Genomic DNA, 24,484 nt, shown 5'->3' with positions numbered 1-24,484 from the left:
TGCTGATCGCTTACTTCAAGGGTGGGAGTATTTTGTTTTCCAACCAGCTGATTTGTGTCTGATGCTGATGTAAATGTCATAATTTTGTGAAGGTTGTTGTTTGATTATTATTTTAAAACCACTTAATATTAAAAAATATAATTAGATTTTACTTTATGCTTATATCGTTTTAAAGGGATATGTGATTTGTTAATAAAAATATTATTTTTCGTTTAAATTACTTGTAAACGACACAAAATGGATTATTTGATATAAAGAGAAATGACGCAGTTTTATAATAAACCAATTTTTTGTTAACAATTTCAAGGTAAGGAAAATATTTTCGGGTTTTATGATGTCAAACAATATATATTAAATTACTTTCGTTGTAAATAATGTTTATATTCCCGATTTATTGCTTATTTTATTTTATCCACACCCTTTGTTTTCATATCGCTTTGTTTTGCTTTATCTCAGATGGTAATGACAAGTTAAATGACGTTTTGTTTGTTTTATTCAGTTCATATATTTACACCAGTAGCTTTTCCGTTTTAAATCTCTATTTTTAAAATATTATGGTATTAAATGATTGTAATAATTCACGATATGAATATATATCCTCTCACAAAATATATATATAACTTTTATAGGTTTTTTTTCTTGACCTTGGGCAAGAATAAAAGTTTTTTTTTTCATCAAGTATCAATTTTTACGAATGTATAATTAGGTAGAGACAGTGAAAAGTTATGCAAAATTGCATAAAATTGAATTATAATTTTAGCTTATTTTTAAATTTTTTTATGATTACTTTTTTATTTTTCCTAATATTCCAAAAATTATGGATTAAGAAGTAATGGGAAACAAATTTCTAGTAGCTACTCAACAAGACGACATTTTCACTTCTTATATTAATAACTTGAATATTTTTTTCTTCTTATTCATTTCTAGGATATAGTTAATTATTTTTAATTGAAATAATGTCGGATTCACCTACAAATTCCAGTACTGAATTATACATAGGTCCTGCTAAGGTCTTACCTAGACACATTAATGATCCAACAATCTTAGATAGCGTTGCGGGTTTTATAAATGAAGTGGTTCCGACATCTCACACTGGATCTCATGATATTAAAGATCAAATACAATGGGCCAAATTTGAAAATATACAAAGCGAAAATCCCGCAGTTTTTCAAGTCGGTACTTATATTAGTACTGTACCATCAACTCTGATTTTAATATTAGGATATACAACTGGAATACAGGTAAATTATATATATAAAATAATTATTTGTTTTAATTTATTCTGTATTTAAAATAAATGTAATTTATTTGATGTAAATTTAAAATTTAACACGTTTACTCACATCTCTTCTAACATATTCCAACTTGAATGCAGTTTTCTCCAAATCTCTATCTCTAAAGGTGAAGAAAACATAATTTTATAGGTTTGGGCGGTTCCGGCGAATGGGGAAGCAACTGAAATTTTATCTTGGAGACACGGTTTCGTAAAAGCTATAAAATTTTTGCCCGTGCCGTATATAGTAGGTAATTCAACCAAAAAGGATTTGTTTGAGTCGAAAAGACCTCTGCTAGCTGTCTGTGATAGTTCATCAGCCGGACCTCAATTTAGTTCTTTAAATTTCGTTTCATTGTTGACGGGTGAACAGGTATGTTCTTGACACCACTAATTATTAAAATTTTGGTTCATCAACACTTATAATTATACTGTTTTGATATGATCAATAAAAAGCTCAAAAGATTAATTCCAGGATACGTTGAATTGTGTTCGGTTTCCAGGTTAAGGTTATAAAATTCAAAAATCCAGTGATAGACGTCTTGGCGAATAAACAATTTATTGTCGTCAGTTTTCAAGAAAAGATAGCAGTGTTTGATGCTTTCACTCTTGAAGATCACACGACAGTTACAACTTGCTATTTGAGTCCCGGTGTTAACCCCAATCCCATATCACTAGGTACGAATTGGTTAGCATATGCTGAGAAAAAATTGAATCTATCGAAAAAGAGTTGTGGGGGAATGCATGGAGAAGGTGTACAGGTAAATTAAGAAAAATTAAATTAATATATAACAATTAATTTTTTGAAATTTGTTTTTTTATATATACAGAAAGTATTTTATATTTCTTTAATATATGAATTGAGGTTATTTTCAATTTTTAGATTATTGAGATCTTTTTGTAATGTGTTTATGTTCATTATGACTTCTTGTCAAGTATTATTTATGCCTTTTTGAGTATTGGGATTTCAGTTTTCATTCTCCTATCCATTTTTTCCACTCTTTCCAACACATTTGCTGTATTGTTTCCCCTTTCTTTCTCCTTCCTGTGTTACTTGTTGTAGCCAAGTATTCCTAGGTCTTCCATTCTCCTTTTATCCACTCTTCCCAATCCTCTGCTACTCCCTTATCTTCTTCTACTTGCTGTAGTCAAATTTTTCTGGTTCTTCCTTTCCTTTTACAACTTGCTTTTGTTGCGTTTCCGATTAGGGATCGTGGTGTGGAATAAGTGAGGTTGAGTTTTTTACATTTTGGTTTTTAAGAACTATTTTTTTATATTTAATAAATTGCAAACTACAGTTTAAGATCCTGAGAAGGGTTAATCTGTCATCTATTTTGTTTCCTTCCATTCTGATGTATCCCGGAATCCAGTGAAGGGTAACTTATTCTTCTTACCTAACTCATTTAGCTTGTTCGGATTCTTAACAACCTAACCTAATTTTACTCATGGGATATTGAAGGTTTTTGAATGGAGAAGTTTCAGTTTCTTTTTTATTAATCATATAAATATTAATTAATCCGAAAATTTCATCGGTACCCCTTTTAGTTCCCTATAATTATCAATGAAACTCTAATTGAATTATTCAAATTAGTTATTCAAATATTGTTTGAGCTAGTCTGGTCCGGGTTATTGTTTACGTTGTTCAGTGAATCTGTCAAATGTCAATTACTACAAATGTAAATAAAGATCAGGTTCGGACTGGCTTGGATGCTGATAAACGTATTACACATTTTTTTTTTAATATTTTCATTAATTGTTTGAAAGTTTTTTATTTATTTATTTATTCTGCGCTACATTATGTACGTATGTATCTAACCCAAAGGAATTTACTAGATTTAGCCAAAATAGGAACAAAACAAATAAATAAATTAACCTTTCTGGTAATTTTTCAAAAGAAACAATGTAAATAAACCGCCTGCTATAAAAACATCAAACGAATTCCGCTATATGCGCCTCCACCAAAATTTAAAATTCCGTTGTAGCTGGACAGGGCCGGTCTACGGACCGATTTAGCGAACTTTTTCGTAACAAAACAATAAATTCTATTAAAAAAAATCGGGAATTCATGAAAAATGTTTCGTTATAGAGTTACACAGCGACTGTAATTCATGCTGCGAAATCTTTGGGCAGGGGTCTTCGGGAATTAGGAGAAAGCGTCGCTAGCAGTTTAACGGGAACGAATACTTATAAACCGGGTACTTCCCCGAACAGTCCTCAAGCCGGAGGCCAATTAGACGTTCCGCACAAAGGAATAGTCACCGTACTAGATATATCGGTGAGTTTAACATAAATTTCGGATCTTTCCTCGGCCCCTACAATCGATTTTCTTTCGCCAGAGTCCGAATTTGCATTCGATGGAAAGATGTTTCGCTTCGGGGGATCCGGTTGTGGCGCATTTCGCCGCACATACCGAAGCCGTTGTGGCGCTGCAGTTCGACCCGAGCGGCATGCTTCTTCTAACCGCCGATAAAAGGGGCCACGATTTTCATTTGTTCAGAATTCACCCCCATCCCGGTAGCTCCGTTTTGGGGTCCGTACACCATTTGTATATTTTGCATAGGGGCGATACTTCGGCTCGTGTGCAGGACGTGGCTTTTACGCATGATTCGAGATGGGTTTGTGTTAGTACGCTTAGAGGTACTACGCATGTTTTTCCAGTGACGCCGTATGGGGGTAATGTCGGTATGAGGACGCACGCCACCATGCACGTCGTTAATAAGATGTCGAGGTTTCATAGATCTGCAGGTAAGTTTCATTTTTATTATTATTCGTTTTCGAAATTAATCATTGAAGTCTCATAATCGCGTTTTATTATGAAAAAAATCGTTTTACTTTGTTTTTGATAAATTAATGAAAAATTTGTTGGGATATTGTTTTATATCATTAAAATGTGAATTTATTTATTTTGGCTAGTCCGGTCCAGCTCTTTGTTTACATTGTTTAGTGAATCTGTCAATTACTAGCGATGTAAACAAAGAACAGGTCCGGATTGGTTCGGATACTTCTTAATTTATTCAAAACACATTTATTTGGAAATATTCTGTAAAATTTTTAATTGAAGCATCAAAATGTCGTATAATCGCGTTTCGGTTGAAAAATAATCGTTTTTTCTTTGTTTTTTTTTTTTGAAATAAATACAAAATTTTGATATTTAGCTTTTCGAACATCGTTGGAGCTAGTGCGGTCCATTTCTTTGTTTACGTTGTTACGAAATGTCAATTTTTGCACATTTGAATAAAGAACAGATCCGGATTGGTTCGGATACTTCTTAATTTATTTTTTTAAAAATTTACTCAAATCACATATTTTTCAAAATATTTTGTAAAATTTATCATTGTAGCCTCAAAATGACGTATAATTTCGTTTCGGTTGAAAAAAAAATCGTTTTTTCTTTGTTGTTTTTTTTTTGAAATAAATACAAAATTTTGATTATTTAACTTTTCGAACATCGCTGGAGCTAGTGCGGTCCATCTCTTTGTTTACGTTGTTGCGAAATGTCAATTTTTGCACATTTGAATAAAGAACAGGTCCGGGTTGGATCGGATTTTGTTTAAAATTTACTCAAATCACATATTTTTCAAAATATTTTGTAAAATTTATCATTGTAGCCTCAAAATGACGTATAATTTCGTTTCGGTTGAAAAAAAAATCGTTTTTTCTTTGTTTTTTTTTTTGAAATAAATACAAAATTTTGATTATTTAACTTTTCGAACATCGCTGGAGCTAGTGCGGTCCATCTCTTTGTTTACGTTGTTGCGAAATGTCAATTTTTGCACATTTGAATAAAGAACAGGTCCGGGTTGGATCGGATTTTGTTTAAAATTTACTCAAATCACATATTTTTCAAAATATTTTGTAAAATTTATCATTGTAGCCTCAAAATGACGTATAATTTCGTTTCGGTTGAAAAAAAAATCGTTTTTTCTTTGTTTTTTTTTTGAAATAAATACAAAATTTTGATTATTTAACTTTTCGAACATCGCTGGAGCTAGTGCGGTCCATCTCTTTGTTTACGTTGTTGCGAAATGTCAATTTTTCCACATTTGAATAAAGAGCAGGTTCGGGTTGGTTCGGATTTTTTTTTAAATTTACTCAAATCACATATTTTTCAAAATGTTTTGTAAAATTTATCATTGTAGCCTCAAAATGTCGCATAATTGCGCTTCGGTTTAAAAAAAATCGTTTTTTATTTTAATAAATACAAAATTTTGAATATTTAACTTTTCAAACATCGTTGGAATTAGTGCGGTCCTGCTCTTTGTTTACATAGTTTAGTGAATCTGTCAATTACTAGCGATGTAAACAAAGAACAGGTCCGGATTGGTTCGGATATATCTTAATTTATTCAAAACACATTTATTTCAAAATATTTTGTAAAATTTATCATTGTAGCCTCAAAATGTCGTATAATTACGTTTCGGTTGAAAAAAAAATCGTTTTTTCTGTTTTTTTTTTGAAATAAATACAAAATTTTGATTATTTAGCTTTTCGAACATCGTTGGAGCTAGTGCGGTCCATCTCTTTGTTTAAGTTGATGGGAAATATCAATTTCTGCACACTTAAATAAAGTCCAGGTCCGGGTTGGATCTGATTTTTTTTTTCAAATTCACTCAAATCACATATTTTTCAAAATATTTTGTAAAATTTATCATTGTAGCCTCAAAATGTCGCATAATTGCGCTTCGGTTTAAAAAAAATCGTTTTTTATTTTAATAAATACAAAATTTTGAATATTTAACTTTTCAAACATCGTTGGAGCTAGTGCGGTCCAGATCTTCGTTTATATTGCTCAATGAATCTGTCACGTGACAATTTCTAGAAACGTAAACAAAGAACAGGTCCGGAGTAGCACGAATGCTTCTCAATTTACTGAATTTCAAATCACACAGTTTTCCAAACATTTTCTTCCATTTACAACTTCTAATTATTTACTTTCCTACCTATCAACTTTTGAAATTAATCAGTAAAATGTCTTATAATTGCATTTCAATTCAGGAAAATCATTTTTTTTTTATACAGTAAAAATTTTTTCATAAATACATAAAAAATTACAATCCAATCACCTGGTTCAAGAAAAACTTTTTAAACACTCGTAATAATATAAATCATCCGTTTTAGAATTTTTGATTTCATAATTGAAATAATATTGTTCGAGCCAGTCCGACCCATCTCTTTGTTTACGTTCTTACGCAGTGTCAATTTCTACAAACGTAAACAAAGATCAGGTCCGGAGTAGCACGAATGCTTCTCAATTTACCGAATCCTAATTATGTATTATTATTATTATTATTATTTCAAATGACTGTTAGTATCTAAAATGAGGGTGTTAAATTCATTTTAGCGGCTATATTAGTTTTCTTTTGCCAATTTAATATAAAATTTATAGGTCTATCTGTAGACGGAAGATCAAACAGCCCCATATCAATGGCGGAATCGCCGAGTAATTCACGTTACCCGCATTACAACCCGAGATTTCCTCCATATCCTCACCCTACCGTCGTCAACCCCCTAGCCCAAATCAGACCACCGGCCATTGTCCAAAACGCCGTTAATACTCCCACAAGAACCCAAACCGGTCGTCAAAGGATACCGTCTTCATCCGAAGAAACCGTATCGTTGAGGATAGTGAGTTGTTTCGGCGCGCCAAGGGCTCTACTAGACGTCAATCGCGACAACGCCCTAATAAGAAACCCCAAACCGGTCGATTCCCTCTTCATAATGTCCTGTCACGGTATCCTGGTCCAATACGATCTCGATCCGCACCAACAATCCAACATACCGAAGGAGAGGGTTTCCAGCGACACCCCCATCGAACTCCGAGTCGCCGCCAAAGCGCAGTGGTTGTTACAAAGGAAAAACAACGGGGTGGAATTGGTACCGCCGATGACGAAGGACAATCTGGCTTATATAAAAACGGAGGAGAAACGTTCGAAGAAAAATCAACAGCCCGATTGTAACGATGAACAATGGCTGTCGCAAGTGGAGATAATGACGCACGCCGGACCGCACAGGAGACTTTGGATGGGGCCGCAGTTCACGTTCAAGACTTACAAAACCATCGCCGGGTGAGTATATCGTCTGGTATCGGTGTATAATTGGAGGAAACTATTTCCGCCGTTTCCAGATCTCCTTTATCGGTGGGGGAATCCCAACCGATCGATGTGCGTTACACTAAACCGATAAATATGCCGATCACAAACGCCAATCACGTTCTGATCGAATCCGGTTCGGCGTCCAGTTCCGAACAACAGTTGTTGGAGAATTATCAGAAGAGTTTGGAGGAAGGGGGCGGTATCGGGGAGTTGAGGTTGAAGGAAGATTTGGCGGACGCCATGTTAGAATCGCCCGGTATTCGAGATATCGGTAAGTTTGTTTTAATTTTATTTCGTTTTCTTTTTTTTTTGTGTTTATCGAGTAGCTTTAGCACGAGATTTGTTGCTATAAAAATTGATAATTTTTTTATTAAAAATAAAATAATTATAGTGAGATGAAATCCATTGGAAAAGGAGGGTAATGTGATGAAAATGAGAGGAAAAATAATTTATGGGCGATATGAGATCGGGAAGGGAAAGGGGGTGAGTTTTTAAGGGTGAAAAAACGGTTTATCTCGATTTTTGGCAAAACTACAAGTCCTATGAAAAAAAGTCAAATAGAAAAATTGTAGGTAATAAAAAGATCTACAACTTTTGTATTTAGACTTTTTTTACATAACCTCAAAATTGATGCGAAAATTTCGAAAAATCAAGTTTTTGGTTTTTAATTTTTTTCTTTTATAGAAAATGATTTTTTTTGGACGAAATTTGGTGAAAACTTACCTTTTTATGTCCCAAATACATTGTTATTTATTTGATTTGAAATATTTATTGTTTCACGTTTTTTTGACTTAATATCGAATTTTAAATTTTCCCGCCAAAATATCAGCTTTTCTTGAAGTCTTTGATTTTTTTTTTCGTCGAAATTTCTACATTTTGATTATTTAAAAAAATTATAATAAACAATGTAAATTTTCTTAGTCAAAAAGTAAAAAAAATTTTTTTTTTAATAATTATGTATAATTTTTAATTATTTTTTGAAATTTTATACTCTAATTACACGAAAAATGTGAGATTTTACGTTACATTCATAAATCCAAGTAATTAGAGCATAAAATTTGAATAAATAACTAAAAATTGTGCATTATGTTTGAAAAAAAAATTCGGAATCGACTTTTTAAGGGTAAAAAACGGATTTTTGGCAAAACTACAAGTCCTATGAAAAAAAGTCAAATAGAAAAATTGTAGGTAATAAAAAGATCTACAACTTTTGTATTTACACTTTTTTCACATAACCTCAAAATTTATGCGAAAATTTCGAAAAATCAAGTTTTTGGTTTTTAATTTTTTTCTTTTATAGAAAATGATTTTTTTTCGACGAAATTTGATGAAAACTTACCTTTTTATGTCCCAAATACATTGTTATTTATTGGATTTGAAATATTTATTGTTTCACGTTTTTTTGACTTAATATCGAATTTTAAATTTTCCCGCCAAAATATCAGCTTTTCTTGAAAAGTTTTTGATTTTTTTTTCGTCGAAATTTCTACATTTTGATTATTTAAAAAAATTATAATAAACAATGTAAATTTTCTTAGTCAAAAAGTAAAAAAATTTTTTTTTTTAATAATTATGTATAATTTTTAATTATTTTTTGAAATTTTATACTCTAATTACACGAAAAATGTGAGATTTTACGTTACATTCATAAATCCAAGTAATTAGAGCATAAAATTTGAATAAATAACTAAAAATTGTGCATTATGTTTGAAAAAAAAATTTGGAAACGACTTTTTAAGGGTAAAAAATCGATTTTTGGCAAAACTACAAGTTTTATCAAAAAAAGTCAAATAGAAAAATTGTAGGTAATAAAAAGATCTACAACTTTTGTATATACACTTTTTTTACGTAACCTCAAAATTTATGCGAAAATTTCGAAAAATCAAGTTTTTGGTTTTTAATTTTTTTCTTTTATAGAAAATGATTTTTTTTGGACGAAATTTGATGAAAACTTACCTTTTTATGTCCCAAATACATTGTTATTTATTGGATTTGAAATATTTATTGTTTCACGTTTTTTTGACTTAATATCGAATTTTAAATTTTCCCGCCAAAATATCAGCTTTTCTTGAAGTCTTTGATTTTTTTTTTCGTCGAAATTTCTACATTTTGATTATTTAAAAAAATTATAATAAACAATGTAAATTTTCTTAGTCAAAAAGTAAAAAAAATTTTTTTTTTAATAATTATGTATAATTTTTAATTATTTTTTGAAATTTTATACTCTAATTACACGAAAAATGTGAGATTTCACGTTACATTCATAAATCCAAGTAATTAGAGCATAAAATTTGAATAAAGAACTAAAAATTGTGCATTATGTTTGAAAAAAAAATTCGGAATCGACTTTTTAAGGGTAAAAAACGGATTTTTGGCAAAACTACAAGTCCTATGAAAAAAAGTCAAATAGAAAAATTGTAGGTAATAAAAAGATCTACAACTTTTGTATTTACACTTTTTTCACATAACCTCAAAATTTATGCGAAAATTTCGAAAAATCAAGTTTTTGGTTTTTAATTTTTTTCGTTTACAAAAAATATTTTTTTTTGCACGAAATTTGGTGAAAACTTACCAACTTATGTCCCACCATAACTTATTTCATTTGAAATATTCATTTTTTTACCTTTTATTGACGTAATATCGAAAAAACACTTTAATTTCAGATCGAAAATTTTCCCGCCAAAATATCAACTTTTTTTTTAAATTCTGTGGGTTTATTGTTAGTCGAAATCTCCACATTTTGATGATCAAATAAAATATTACTATAGCCATGGTAAGTTTTCTCTCAAAAAGTCAAAAAAAAAAAAAAACAAAAAAAAATTCGCAACCGAAAATTTTTTTTAATCGTTATTTTCCATTTTTTTCGGTTTTTTTGACTCTTCTAAGACGTTTTTTAAAAAAAGCTGATATTTTGGCGGGAGAATTATCGTTTGAAAGGTGTTTTTTCGATATTGAGTCGAAAAAACTTGAAAAAAATGAATATTTCGAATAAAATAAGTGTGTTTGGGACATAAAAATATAAATTTCCATCAAATTTCGTATAAAGAATTTTTTTGTGAAAGAAAAAGAAACCAAAAACTTGTTTTTTCGAATTTTTACATAAATTTTGAGGTTATGTGTAAAAAGTGTATATACATAAGTTGTAGACCTTCTTATTACCTACAACTTTTCTATTTTTTTGTATTTTCTATGTGCCCAGTAAGTTTTTGTGTCTTATTTTCACCCGGTGATCAAATAAATTTACAAAAGTTTCTCCTAGGTTCAAAATTTATTTATTTAATCATTGTGTTTAACCACAACTAATAACCGACATACGTCATTTCTGTCAATGGGTGCAGGCATATTAATCCTTAACATTATTTCTAAATAATATGTCTTCGAAAATGGTCTATTCATCCCTCTTTTTACTGTGGACATAACAAAACAGCTATAAAATTTAATATTCGTGAATTGGTGACATATTTTTTGCTTTTTATTTATAATTACTATTTAGTGTGAGTTTAAGAGTTACTTAAGTTCGAGAATGCCCAATATAATGGTGTGAGTTGACTTGACATACAATTTACACAGAACTTGTACATTTACATACAATCTTCTTGTACTTAACACTCTAAAATTTATCAAGTTTTTAGGTTAGGTACAAGTATAGAATTCGAATTTACACGCAAATTCGGGAATTTTTATACATTATGTAGATTTACATAAAATCTTTGGATTTACATACAATTTGAAGATAGAATGTGTAAAATTACAAAGAATTTTCCAGATTGCATTTAATATGGAATCCACACACGAATTTTTAGAGTAACAAAATCTGTAGATTCGCCCACAATTTAAATCTTTACGTATAAATTTGTCAATTATTGTCCACTTACATACAATCGGTGCATAGGTGCATAACATAGAATTTAGAGGTTCCAATAAATTTATAACCAACATTTCAGTTTATATTATGTAATTTACATAGAATATATAAACTTACATACAATCTTCGGATTTACATAAAATGTGTAAGATTACATAGAATTTACATATAATATGAAATATACATAGCGCGTTTAGAATATTACATACAATCTATAGATTCACACGCAATCACTTGTTTACAAAATGTAACAATTACATAAAATCTGTGGATTTACATAGAATTTACAGATTTAATGAATTAAGTAAAATTACACTAAACATTTCTGAAATTTACTTACAAAACATAGATTTACATACAATGTTGTCATCATTGTCCATTTACTTACAATATGCAAGGTTTACATACAATCTGTGGGTACAAATAGAATATAGGCAATTACATAAAATATGTAAAGTTACATATTAATTTACGCTTATAATTCTGATTTTTGTATAGAATACACGGATTTACTTATAATATTTGGATTTATATAAAATGAAGATTACACGGATTTCGCTCATATAACTACAATATAAAATTCACATATATAGAATTACATACAATCTATACATTGTCTATGGATGTACATAAAATATGTAAAATTATACAGAATTTGTCGGTTTACATACAATATATAGAGTCACATGACATTCATTTACATACAATTTACAAATGTAAATTCACTTTTACATGTTCAAAGTTTGTGAAATTACAAGTTTATTCTTTTAAACACAATCCAAAACTAAAATATGTAAAATTATACAGAATTTGTCGGTTTACTTACAATCTATAGAGTCACATGACATTCATTTACATACAATTTACAAATGTAAATTCACTTTTACATGTTCGAAGTTTGTGAAATTACAAGTTTATCCTTTTACACACAATCCAAAACTAAAATATGTAAAATTATACAGAATTTGTCGGTTTACATACAATCTATAGAGTCACATGACATTCATTTACATACAATTTACAAATGTAAATTCACTTTTACATGTTCGAAGTTTGTGAAATTACAAGTTTATTCTTTTAAACACAATCCAAAACTAAAATATGTAAAATTATACAGAATTTGTCGGTTTACATACAATCTATAGAGTCACATGACATTCATTTACATACAATTTACAAATGTAAATTCACTTTTACATGTTCGAAGTTTGTGAAATTACAAATTTATTCTTTTACACACAATCCAAAACTAAAATATGTAAAATTATACAGAATTTGTCGGTTTACTTACAATCTATAGAGTCACATGACATTAATTTACATACAATTTACAAATGTAAATTCACTTTTACATGTTCAAAGTTTGTGAAATTACAAGTTTATTCTTTTACACACAATCCGAAACTAAAATATGTAAAATTATACAGAATTTGTCGGTTTACATACAATATATAGAGTCACATGACATTCATTTACATACAATTTACAAATGTAAATTCACTTTTACATGTTCAAAGTTTGTGAAATTACAAGTTTATTCTTTTACACACAATCCAAAACTAAAATATGTAAAATTATACAGAATTTGTCGGTTTACTTACAATCTATAGAGTCACATGACATTCATTTACATACAATTTACAAATGTAAATTCACTTTTACATGTTCGAAGTTTGTGAAATTACAAGTTTATTCTTTTAAACACAATCCAAAACTAAAATATGTAAAATTATACAGAATTTGTCGGTTTACATACAATCTATAGAGTCACATGACATTCATTTACATACAATTTACAAATGTAAATTCACTTTTACATGTTCGAAGTTTGTGAAATTACAAGTTTATTCTTTTACACACAATCCAAAACTAAAATATGTAAAATTATACAGAATTTGTCGGTTTACTTACAATCTATAGAGTCACATGACATTAATTTACATACAATTTACAAATGTAAATTCACTTTTACATGTTCAAAGTTTGTGAAATTACAAGTTTATTCTTTTACACACAATCTAAAACTAAAATATGTAAAATTATACAGAATTTGTCGGTTTACTTACAATCTATAGAGTCACATGACATTAATTTACATACAATTTACAAATGTAAATTCACTTTTACATGTTCGAAGTTTGTGAAATTACAAGTTTATCCTTTTACACACAATCCAAAACTAAAATATCTAAAATTACACAAAATTTGTCGGTTTACATACAATCTATAGAGTCACATGACATTAATTTACATACAATTTACAAATGTAAATCCACATCTACATGTTCAAAGTTTGTGAAATTACAAGTTTATCCTTTTACGCACAATCCAAAACTGAAATATGTAAAATCACACAGAATTTGTCGGTTTACATACAATCTATAGAGTCACATGACATTAATTTACATACAATTTACAAATGTAAATTGTATGTAAATTCACATCTACATATTCAAAGTTTGTGAAATTACAAGTTTATTTTTTTACACACAATCCAAAACTAAAATATGTAAAATCACACAAAATTTGTCAGTTTATATACAATCTATAGTTTTACATGACATTAATTTACATACAATTTACAAATGTAATTGTAAGTAAACTATATGTAGATACGAATTTACATATAGTTTACATAAAACTTTGTGAAGTTTGTGAGTTTATCCATTTACAGACAATCCAAAACTTACATACAATCTATAGATTTACAAAATTTGTTCATTACACACAAACCAAAATTTATATAACAACTCTGAGGATGAGAAAAACGAAATAGAAACTTCTGATTCATATATAATCTGTAGATAAATCGATCACGTTGTAGAACCGGCACTTATATAACATTTTCAAGCTAAAAAAACCGGATTCCAAAACAATCGAGACGCGTACTTCCATAGCCGTAGATATATTAGTTGATTTTTTTTTGTCGCCGCTTCGTTTTTTTTTATTTTTTATTTATTTATTTCATAGCATGCTTGCACGAGTGGCCAACTTTTCGCACAATAAATACCAGTGATTCGTGATTAAACTTCCACTAGTTTTTCTCTCTGTTCAGGTGGACGGTGCGTTATTGTTCAAATGAAACCAGCAGTCGCAAAGGTTGTGAATCCGCTGGGCACCGTCGTTAACGTTCAACCCGGCGACGAGCCCGTGGTAGAGGTATTCGAAGAAACAATTCACGAAAATTGCGACGAAACGTTGTTCAGACCGATTGTCGCGCCCAAAATCATACCCAATAAGAATAAAGTGTATTACGATGAAAATATTCTGACGAAAAGCTTGGATTCCACAACCGAAGTAGCTGTTAATATTTTGAGAAAATCTACGGACGGACAAACTCGAAATGGGGATTCGAAAAATTCGAAAAATGAAACGGTAGCCGGCGGAAAAGTCGAACCGATCTTTGATCTATCGGACCATCGACCCCAAACAAATTTAGATGAAATCAAATATATAGAAAGGACCTTCGTGGATTATCCGTTGGAAAACGACGATTTTTTCTCGTTGGAAAACTTGAAAGTCGATCATTTCCAAGACGCCACCGAACCACCGCACTCGAACGAAAATAAAAAACCGAAAATAAACCGGAACAATTTGGAAAACTTGTCGGAAAATAATTCGTCCGAAGAAAACGTCATCGAGGAAAAAGTCGTCGCGAAACGCAACCGAAAACCCAAAACCAAATTGGGCGTCAAAATAGCGAGCGTCGTCAACAACGAAAATACAAATCCGGACAAAGTGACCGATCCCCCCGCCGAAATAACACTTCCGGCGCCGCCGAAAAAATCCTGGAGCAGCATCGCCGTTTCTAAACCGAAAACGATAATCGATTGCCGCGACATCGATTCACAGAAAATCGATTTTGGGGTCGAGGAACAATTTACAATACAATTACCTAAAAAGACGCCTCCGAACATATCAGATTTTATCGATATAAACGTCAGCGAAGATGAAAAAATCGATACCGATACGGACAAAGACATTTTTTCGTTACCGGACGACGCGTTCTTATCGACGTCCCACAAATGTTCCGACGAAGAAAAGTGCGATTTGAGTAGTTCGCCCGCGGAGGCTACCGAAAGCGACGATTCGGGAAAATTACCGAGCACCGCTTTCATAGAGACTAAGATAACGACTACATCGAAGAATTCCAAAAAGAAAAAGAAGAAAAAGTAAAATTAGCGGGGTTGCGGAAAGCTTTTGGTGGTGCGGTACGGTCGAACGTAAGGGAATAAACAATTTTTAATAATTGTTCATCCCTGTATAGAAAAAGTGTAAATTATTTTGATAGTACTCATAAGTACTATATTTGTATCATATTTGACGGTGTTAAGGCTCTGCTGGACATCCTGAGTACGGTTTCGAACCACGTGGTAATGATACACCCGGTATATCACGACGACATAAACTTTTTTTTACCGCATTTTTAGAATCTCTAATTATTATATCTAAAAAAAAATCTTCCATTATTTTAATGAAAATTAACGTTTTGTAGTCAAATGTCTAAACAGTGTTGCCAACTAGATGAATTTAATAGTCGCGCGTATGATAAAAATTTCCAATTTCATAGTCGTCTTAATTATTCAAATGCCGACCCTGTTCCTTGCGCCGACAACAACATCGTCAACACCACGAATACTAACAAACATTTGAGGGGATTTAGCACAGTGTTGCCAATAACACAGAGTTTTCACTGCTTTACGGACACGAATTTTTACAACACAAATCGATTTAAAAAAATTTTGAATACTTTTTTTTTTAAATAAATAACCGGTTCAAATAAAAATAATTCAGTTTCTACAACATTTGTAGACCAGTATTTTTAAATTCTTCCGCCGCATTTATCTGTCACTGATGTTTATTCTTTTTTAATTTTTGATAATTTCCAAAGTTGTCTCAATTATTCAAATGCCGACCCTGTTCCTTGCGCCGACAACAACATCGTCAACACCACGAATACTAACGAACATTTGAGGGGATTTAGCACAGTGTTGCCAATAACACAGAGTTTTCACTGCTTTTTGGACACGAATTTTTACAATAAAAATTGGGTATTCAGAAAAAAATCTACATAACAATTTTCCCGCCTGGAAACTATTTTGTTAGGTAGACAAAAATGAGGGGACATGTTTTATAGGATTTCATCGAAAAAAACACGATTTTGTATGGGAGTTAAAAGGGTGTGAATCTTGGGAATAATTACAAAATTATATAATTCCTCCCTGCCTTATCCCTCCCTTCTATCCTCGATTTCACTTTATGATTTGAATTTAATCTAAGCCTAAAACTGAAAATCTTTTTTTTTTCAGTAAAAACCGATAAAATATGTTTCCTCCCCCTTTAATTACCTAATTCTACCTAACAAAATGGTTTCCAGGTGGGAAAAGTTTCTTGAAAGGATTTTTTTCTGGAGCCCCAATAATTTCCAAAAATGAGTATACCACGTTTTTTTTTCAAATCGTAAATCTAAATACGATATGAAAAAAATTCGACTTCCTAATAGCATAATACTTCGTAAAACTTGGAAATTTTTCATAATACGCGCGGCTATTCAATTCGTCTACTTGGCAACACTGTTTAGATTTTCGACTACAAGACGCTCGCCATTATTATTTCGTGTTATTTAAATTCTTATTAATATTCATTTAACTTAACAAAATGGTTTTCAGGTGAGGTAAAATATCTTGAAGCGTTTTTTTTTCTGAATTCTGAATAATTAACTTTTTTTGTTAGTTAAACCTTGACTCATATTTGTGATATAATCCGTAAACATATATTTAGTCCGAAAAGCAGTGAAAACGCTGTGTTATTGGCAACAATAACCAAATCCCCTCAAATGTTCGTTTAGATCTGTGATGCTGGCGATGACTGAATTGTTGCGGCGTAAGCAACAGGGTCGGCATTTGAATTTGGGAAATTATAATTATGTTTTTTCATTTATTTTAATTCTAACAGTTTATTTTCAAAAACAAGTTGAAAGTAGTATCAGAATTTACTTGATCTATGCTTGAAAATATTATACAGGGTGCTCAGAACATATCGACGCATTTTTTTTCGATTCACATTTTTCAAATGTCTGCCGAAATTTTTTTTAACATTGTAATACGGGGTTTTCCTGGAAAATTACGCGTTTTAAATAAAATTCTCTCAATAAATAAATCAAATTCTCCATAAATAATATTTGATGATCAGCTGTTGTATTGTAAATTCTTTCAAAAATTTGGGAAACTTTTGACTTTATTTCAACAAATTTTGGTAATTTTTTTCCTGGCATTCTTTCTTTTCATAAAATTGAGTTTTTTATGAAATTTTTCGAATGAAAAACCCTTTAGAGTCAAATGTTTTATAGATTTTAAAAATGCAATAAAAAATAGGGCGTTTTTGTGATATACCCGGTATTTTTTTGAACGTATATTCAAGTTTAACTCATAAAAATATTTCCATAGAAATATTGTTAACGTATATGGTAAGGGTAAATTTAATTTGACTTAATTTTGACAGATTTTAAAATTTATTCGTTCTTTTTCAAAAAATATTTTTTTTCCGTAAATATCACTTTGATTTTTAATCTCTTTTGTATATATATATGTTTCTTATTTCATCTCTATTTTCCATTTTAAACAATCTTCTGCTTCTTCTATTATTTATCGTTCATTCAGTGATTTTTACATCCACGTGTGACATTTTTTTTCAGTCCCATGACTTGTTGATCTATTTACCAAATATTAGAATGTTTGTCCTACATAAACGGTATCAAACTTATGACATACAACCTTATATATAATATTTTTTGATGCTTTCGTTTTAAAACCGAAATTAAATATATTCAAATGACAATAACTATTAAAAACAGGCACAGAATGAAATTTATTAATGATATTTTTTTTTATTTCTAAGGTTTTAACTTGTTCTTGTATATGTAAACCTTTTTATTAGTATACGCACAATAAATAAGTAAGGTTATGATTTCTATAATTACAAAAATGAACTAAAAAAAAAAAAAAAATCTAGATACAAAAATTTAAAAAATGCTTAATTTAATATAATTTTACTTATATCTAGTTAAATTTTATTAAACTTGAATATACTTTTATATATTTATTTTTTTTTTCAATTAAATTTAATAATTCAAAATTATTTCAGCTTTGAAATGATTACGAATTAAATATATTTTTCTATTTTAATTTATAAGATATTTTATATCGCTAACAACATACAAGTTTTGTTAGCAACTTGTGATTTATTATATACAGGGTGTACGTGTACAATTTCGTTCGATATATACATCCCAAGATTATAACATTTTACATAATCAAGATCCAATTAATTCACTATTTATATGAGTATATTAGACACCTTCGATTTAAAAAGCACAAAAATAATCAAGTAGTTACCAATTTTTTGTTCTATTATTAAACAATCGTGATTCCAAAGTTTTGACCGCTACTGTATAACAATAAAATCGAACGAAGGTTACTCTTCTTTTCCTTGTAACTTAGCTAGATATTTACGAAGTTTCTGACTATGCAACCATCGTACGATAAGAAGAAGATTGACAGATGACAATTAGATAAACGTCTAATTCGATTGATTTAACTAATAGTTGTCACAACTACACTTAATAAAAATAGAAATCTAGTACACCCTGTGTTTTGAGTATAATACAGCTGCACGTATTTAAATATAATTGTTTATTATCATTTGTGTGAAATTGATATATTAATATAATAACATGAACATTCATCCTGTGGTAGTATTATTTTAAATTAGGACCTCTCAAGATATTATAAACATCATTGCTGGAATTAATCCTTGCGTATTGTATAATTTAGAAAAATATAATCGAATCCTTTTTAAAATAATTGTGCTCTGCAGCTTTGATGTATGTTAGCTTAAGATATTTATAATGAGACCTCAAACTCGAGTGATTTTAATAATTTTAATAGAGCAGCTAAGTCAAAAGGAAATATGAAGTTTCATTTGGAAATTTTGAATTAAGAATCGGGAAAAACAAAAAGTATTACTAGAAAACGAGTTTCTTACCTTCTATGATCGCGAAAATATCCGACAAGAACGATCATTTGTATTTTTAAATACATTAACACAATATTAACCATTCAGACATTGATACATAACTGATATTTTTATAATTTATAAACACTATAAGTATTTTTAACATAAATCTTGATACATCTTAAGAACTAACATAACCTAACACTTCTAGTTATTTATGGCGCAATATAACTAGCGGAATTATTTGGCAACGTTGGTTGGTATGAGCGAGTTAGCTTCGTGTTAACGTCGAAAAATAAGTGAAAACTGAAAACATCAACTCCGTGCTATATATTAGGATAATTTTAATAGTCCAGTAAAATTATACATTTAATTTTTTGTAACTTTTTACTTAAACTTTTTTTATATGCTTTCGTGATTAAAGAAAATAATGAATACTTGATAAAATAAAAAATTTCATTAATAAGGTATTTACCATAAAAATGTCATTAATAGCAACCTTAATTGTTCAACATTTTTTTCACCTCATTCTCTGAATATATTTAATAATTTCTACTTTTATAATTAATTTTTTATTCCTCGAGTCTTCAAAATTAATAAAATACTTTTCAAGCTGAAATTTGTAAATTTAGTAAATTATTCAACTAAATTAATCACCTTGTATATAAAAATCTTGAAAGTATAAAAAATCGGAAGAAATTAAACTCGCTAATTAAAAATGTACTAGTAGTACATAATTTGACTGTACTATAACTCTAATTCCTGCACGCGCGTCAAATCATCACTCATACAAATCAGTGTTGCCAGAATGTGTCAACCTTCCTGTAATTGATTGACAAACATCTTTCACAATAAGTTGACTTCGAATTATAATATGAACGAAATTTTTCAAATAACAAAACTAGAAAAATCTTTCCACTATCAATAATAGGGTTTCGCATTTTGTTTTATGCATATGTAAATAAATTAATTATGATAATATTGAAATTACTGGTGTATTTGCTTAACTATCTTTCAAATTGTGATAAAAACCTGGCAACACTGTTGCAAATCGAATGCCAATGTTTTTAAAAAGTTGATAGAAGACTGTAGAAATTTGTACTTTACGACTTTTACGATTCATAGTCGTAAGAAAATCGAATGTACACTGTATTAAAACAAATTAAGAAAGGTAATATCCAAGATTGGAAAAATGTGAAAACAGAATTTGATAAGAATCCACTAGCGTATTAGGGGACATATTAAACAATGTATAGGATGTTTTCAATCCCCGTTAAAACTCGTGGATATTTATGTTTGATGATGTTAGTGAAGTTGTTATTATAATCATGGATAAAGTTTTCACTCGAATGTATCAGGAAACATTTTCGCAAACGTACTTATGCTGTAAGTCTAAATTTTTTTGACATTATTAAAAAATAATTTTGAAATTTTTATCTATGAAAAATATTTAACGTTATTTTTCAAATATCAATACCTAAGAAGTAATAGAAATTATTGAAATCACTTTACAAAACCAACAAAGTATTTTTTTCTTTATTCTAATTAATATATGAACATCAGTCATTTGATATTTATTTTTTATGATATACAAGGTTTTATTAAAATAAATGATTGTCAATAGACACTTGAAGATATAATTAGATTTTAACTACAATATAGAGGAAAATACCAACAATTGTTTCACAAAAATTATTGCTCACTATTAATTTAACAAAATATGTAAGTTTGATATGAAATATTATTAGTATTACTTGCTTAAAACATTTTTTTGGTTAATTTAATGAGAATCAATCGAATAGGACCGTCTACAGGATATATATTATTTAATATGTAACGTTATATCAGAATTTAAAGGACATATTTGAGGTATAATGATAGGAAGGGTATTGATGACCAGGTCTCCGAAAACGATTTATAATTGAGAGTTTAAAAAGAAGAAATTGAGTTACGAATGAATTCATGAGAGTTGAATTAGTTTTCTTGCGCGGTATTTCTAGGTTATGTGGTAAATGAGGTTAGAAACAGTTACAATGGGGTAAAGATGCATGAATGGTTGCGAGAATGGCGTATTAGTGACATCAGAACAAATGAATTGAAATCTCTGGTAGAATCGTAATCCGAATGAGGCTTTTATACGTTCGTTGTGATAAATTTGGAGTAAGAGTAAGAAACATAACCTCTAAATGCGAAACTTTTACCTGCATATTAGGCACTCCTTAGTTGATTCTTGTTGAATTAAATATTATATCTACAAATGATGTGGAATAAAATTTTTTTGCATCTATTTTGCTCAATTCTAATTGGCTATTGCGCCGAATACTTTAAAGATAATTTATTGAAAACAAAAAAAAAAACAATTTTCTTTTTTTATTTATTTAAAATCAATTTAGGTTTAAAATTTTTATTACATGTACTTTATAATATAGTTAAAAATACTTCCGTACTTGCCCGGTTTACAATCATGATAGAAACACGCTAATTTGGCGTTTTCGTGGTACCAGAATCCATTTATTGTACTTTATAATAAGAATTTCCGGTTTCACCAATAATTGAATTGGTTAACTTCCGGTTCGGTTTCATGAACTGGACTAAACTGACGTGTTTTTATTACGATCCTAATCAGGTAAATACGAAAGTAAATCTCTAGTGTTATGTATGCTCTATGGCTTCTATATTGAGTTTTAATAATTAAAAAATAAATAAAAAGTGATATAAATATCAATTTTGGACAATAAGTACAAAAAAATAACAGTTTAATGTAGTAGGTGGTTAAAATCAATTATGTCTCGAACACTATGTAGATTTCGTATTAGCTAGTGAAAAATAAAGGCAGAAAAATTTATAAACTTTATCTACTTGCTGATTAGACTCATCTAATAAACGAATTTTACAAATATTATGGTTTTATTATCCCCTATTACATTGAATGTCTAACCTAACCCAACTTATGCGAAACATGACAGAATGACTTATGTCAGTTAAATATATGTTTCATTTTAATCATTTACGTGTTAATCATATTAAGAAATTAAACAATACAATGATTCAGTTCAAAACTGTATAAGACTTTGACGTGTTGTCATATTTAATACAATAATTTTCCGAAATTACTGGTAGTAAAGCTTGATAGGTAGGGTTGCCAACAAAATTTTTTTAGACTGGATTATCATATCACGATTTTTACATCCGTTGCGTTTTTCAATAAATAATACATTATTAAAGCGTCCAAATTGTTATTTTTTATTATTTTATTAATTACATCAATGATATACCCCGAAAAACAAAATCTGACAACAGTGTAAATACAACTATAAGCCGCCGTATATGGAGCATTGGTGGTGACGTCACCTCGCCATTTTTATTAAAGGTGAACGTATCTCTTGTTAATTTTTTTTATGTATTAAATACTCATTTGAAATTAAGTTCATGGTAATTAATTTCTTCAACTTTTTACTTATTAAAACACTTTTATATTTATCTGTTGATAAATCGTTTTGAATTTTAGATCTTGTCTGATCGAAAATTAGTTTTTGTAGAAGATGAAAATATTGACGTTTCGACTTCGAAACTTTTTGATAGAGACCGAAATAAGTCAAAACATCAATATTTATAACCTTTTCAATAATAAATGTTCGTCCTATAATCGTTTTATCAACAAAAAAATAATTATTAAATATATAGGTATTGTGAGGTTAAGTTATCCCAATGTTGTATACCAATGAATTTGTATTTTTTTTTGGAAACCAGACACTGATTTACAATAATGCAGCATAAACTTTCTGATTTAAAACTTATATGTTTATATTTTTATAAAGTTGGCAACCCAAAATACCATATAATATTTATTTTCAGGTAACGCAGCAGGTTCTCCGGTTCGTTGTGAAGTCGAGGACGATTTAAGTTCGATAAGTAGCGTTAGTTCAACTAGTCGTCTTTCTCCGACACCATTCGGAGAAAATTTTCTTCATTTTCCAGGGGATTCCAGTGGCAGCGGTTTAACATAATTTCAAATATAATAATATCGTTGTTTCAACCCAAAAAGGATTTATTTAAAATAAAAATGGCTCGTAATTTGATGTAAATTTTAAAATTTATTTAGGACCTCTACGCGACGAAGGTAAATTATAGTTTGAACAAGTGTAAGTATTTTTTTGAGCATGGTAGATATTAAAATTGGGTATAGTAAATTCTTAATCAGTAAGTATTCTAAAATTATTTTATTTATGGTATCGGCATTTTAATTTTTAGAAAAACTGACCATAATTTTTTATAATTAACGATGGTAGTAGTTTCTCTAGATATAAATTCTTCTATAGTCCGGGTGATTGTTTGGAAATGTGATTTGCTGTATATATGTATCATATAAAATCGAAAAATTGATGTATTCAACATAAAAATCAAACCTAAGTGAAAAAATTTCAATACTTTTTGTCAATAAGAAATTCAGAAATACAAATTATTGAAAAAATTAGGTTAAGTTTACTTTTTTCGTGATTTTCTCGTTGCGTGGATTGATAGATGACAAAATTTACACTTTTTCAAAATTTTCTTTTCTGTTTATTTCAAATTCTTCGTTTTTCATGTACTTTCCGAATAATACAGTTTTTAGAGACAAATATGTAGTTTTTGGATTCTTTAATAGCTTAAAAGTGTTGAAATTTTTGATTTTCACACTCAGGTTTCTTGTTAATCTCAAATACGTCGAGAAATAAACAAAATTATTGAAAATATTGATTTTTTATGACCAAAAATAGAGTAGACCCCACTTGATAGTTGATTAAATATATACAGCTCTTCACAAATCTTTTTTTCTTCTTATATTCAAATATGTTTTACGAAACTCGATATGCCATTCAAATATTTAAATTCGAACATTTGACATCGTGATGAAGTATCATAGTTTGAAATTTCTTCGTTTTTTGAATCGGAAATAAATCTATTTTCGGTAGAAATGAAAGTTTTTAATACACATTTATGATAACACAATTATAATAATAATAATAATAATAGTTCGGGGAAACTTACCCATACAATTCTTATAAATAACGACACGAGGTTATGAAATCTTCTTTCTTTAAAATTGTAACATTTGACCTACTTGCGATCATTTCTTCAGCAAAGATACTTTAGACAATCTAAGAAAACAGCTGATCTACGTCAAAATGGCGGTCGTAAGGTAAATAAGGTATTTTCTCGTTATAGATGTGTAGCTTCTTTCAATTTTCCCCGATAGTGAGA

At 29.3% G+C, this 24,484-nt stretch overlaps 1 protein-coding gene across 2 annotated transcripts; it reads left to right on the top strand.

The window, feature by feature from the left end:
• Window positions 1-23: 23 nt before the first annotated feature.
• On the top strand, window positions 24-23,328 carry LOC130895872 (breast carcinoma-amplified sequence 3 homolog). Of its 2 annotated transcripts, none has more exons than XM_057803455.1 (9): window positions 24-307; window positions 928-1,241; window positions 1,425-1,646; window positions 1,777-2,034; window positions 3,360-3,548; window positions 3,610-4,018; window positions 6,660-7,338; window positions 7,398-7,636; window positions 14,286-19,914. In XM_057803455.1, the coding sequence occupies exons 2-9, from the start codon at window positions 957-959 to the stop codon at window positions 15,404-15,406; spliced, it is 3,402 nt and encodes a 1,133-aa protein (XP_057659438.1). In that variant the 5' UTR covers window positions 24-307; window positions 928-956; the 3' UTR covers window positions 15,407-19,914. The 2 variants fall into 2 exon arrangements, with proteins under 2 accessions (XP_057659438.1, XP_057659439.1); XM_057803456.1 differs by lacking the exon at window positions 14,286-19,914 and adding an exon at window positions 23,099-23,328 and having other exon boundaries at window positions 32-307.
• Window positions 23,329-24,484: the final 1,156 nt, after the last annotated feature.

Source organism: Diorhabda carinulata, chromosome 6 (assembly GCF_026250575.1).
Source record: "Diorhabda carinulata isolate Delta chromosome 6, icDioCari1.1, whole genome shotgun sequence".
NCBI lineage: Eukaryota > Metazoa > Arthropoda > Insecta > Coleoptera > Chrysomelidae > Diorhabda > Diorhabda carinulata.
This window is presented reverse-complemented; position numbering and strand designations above follow the sequence as displayed.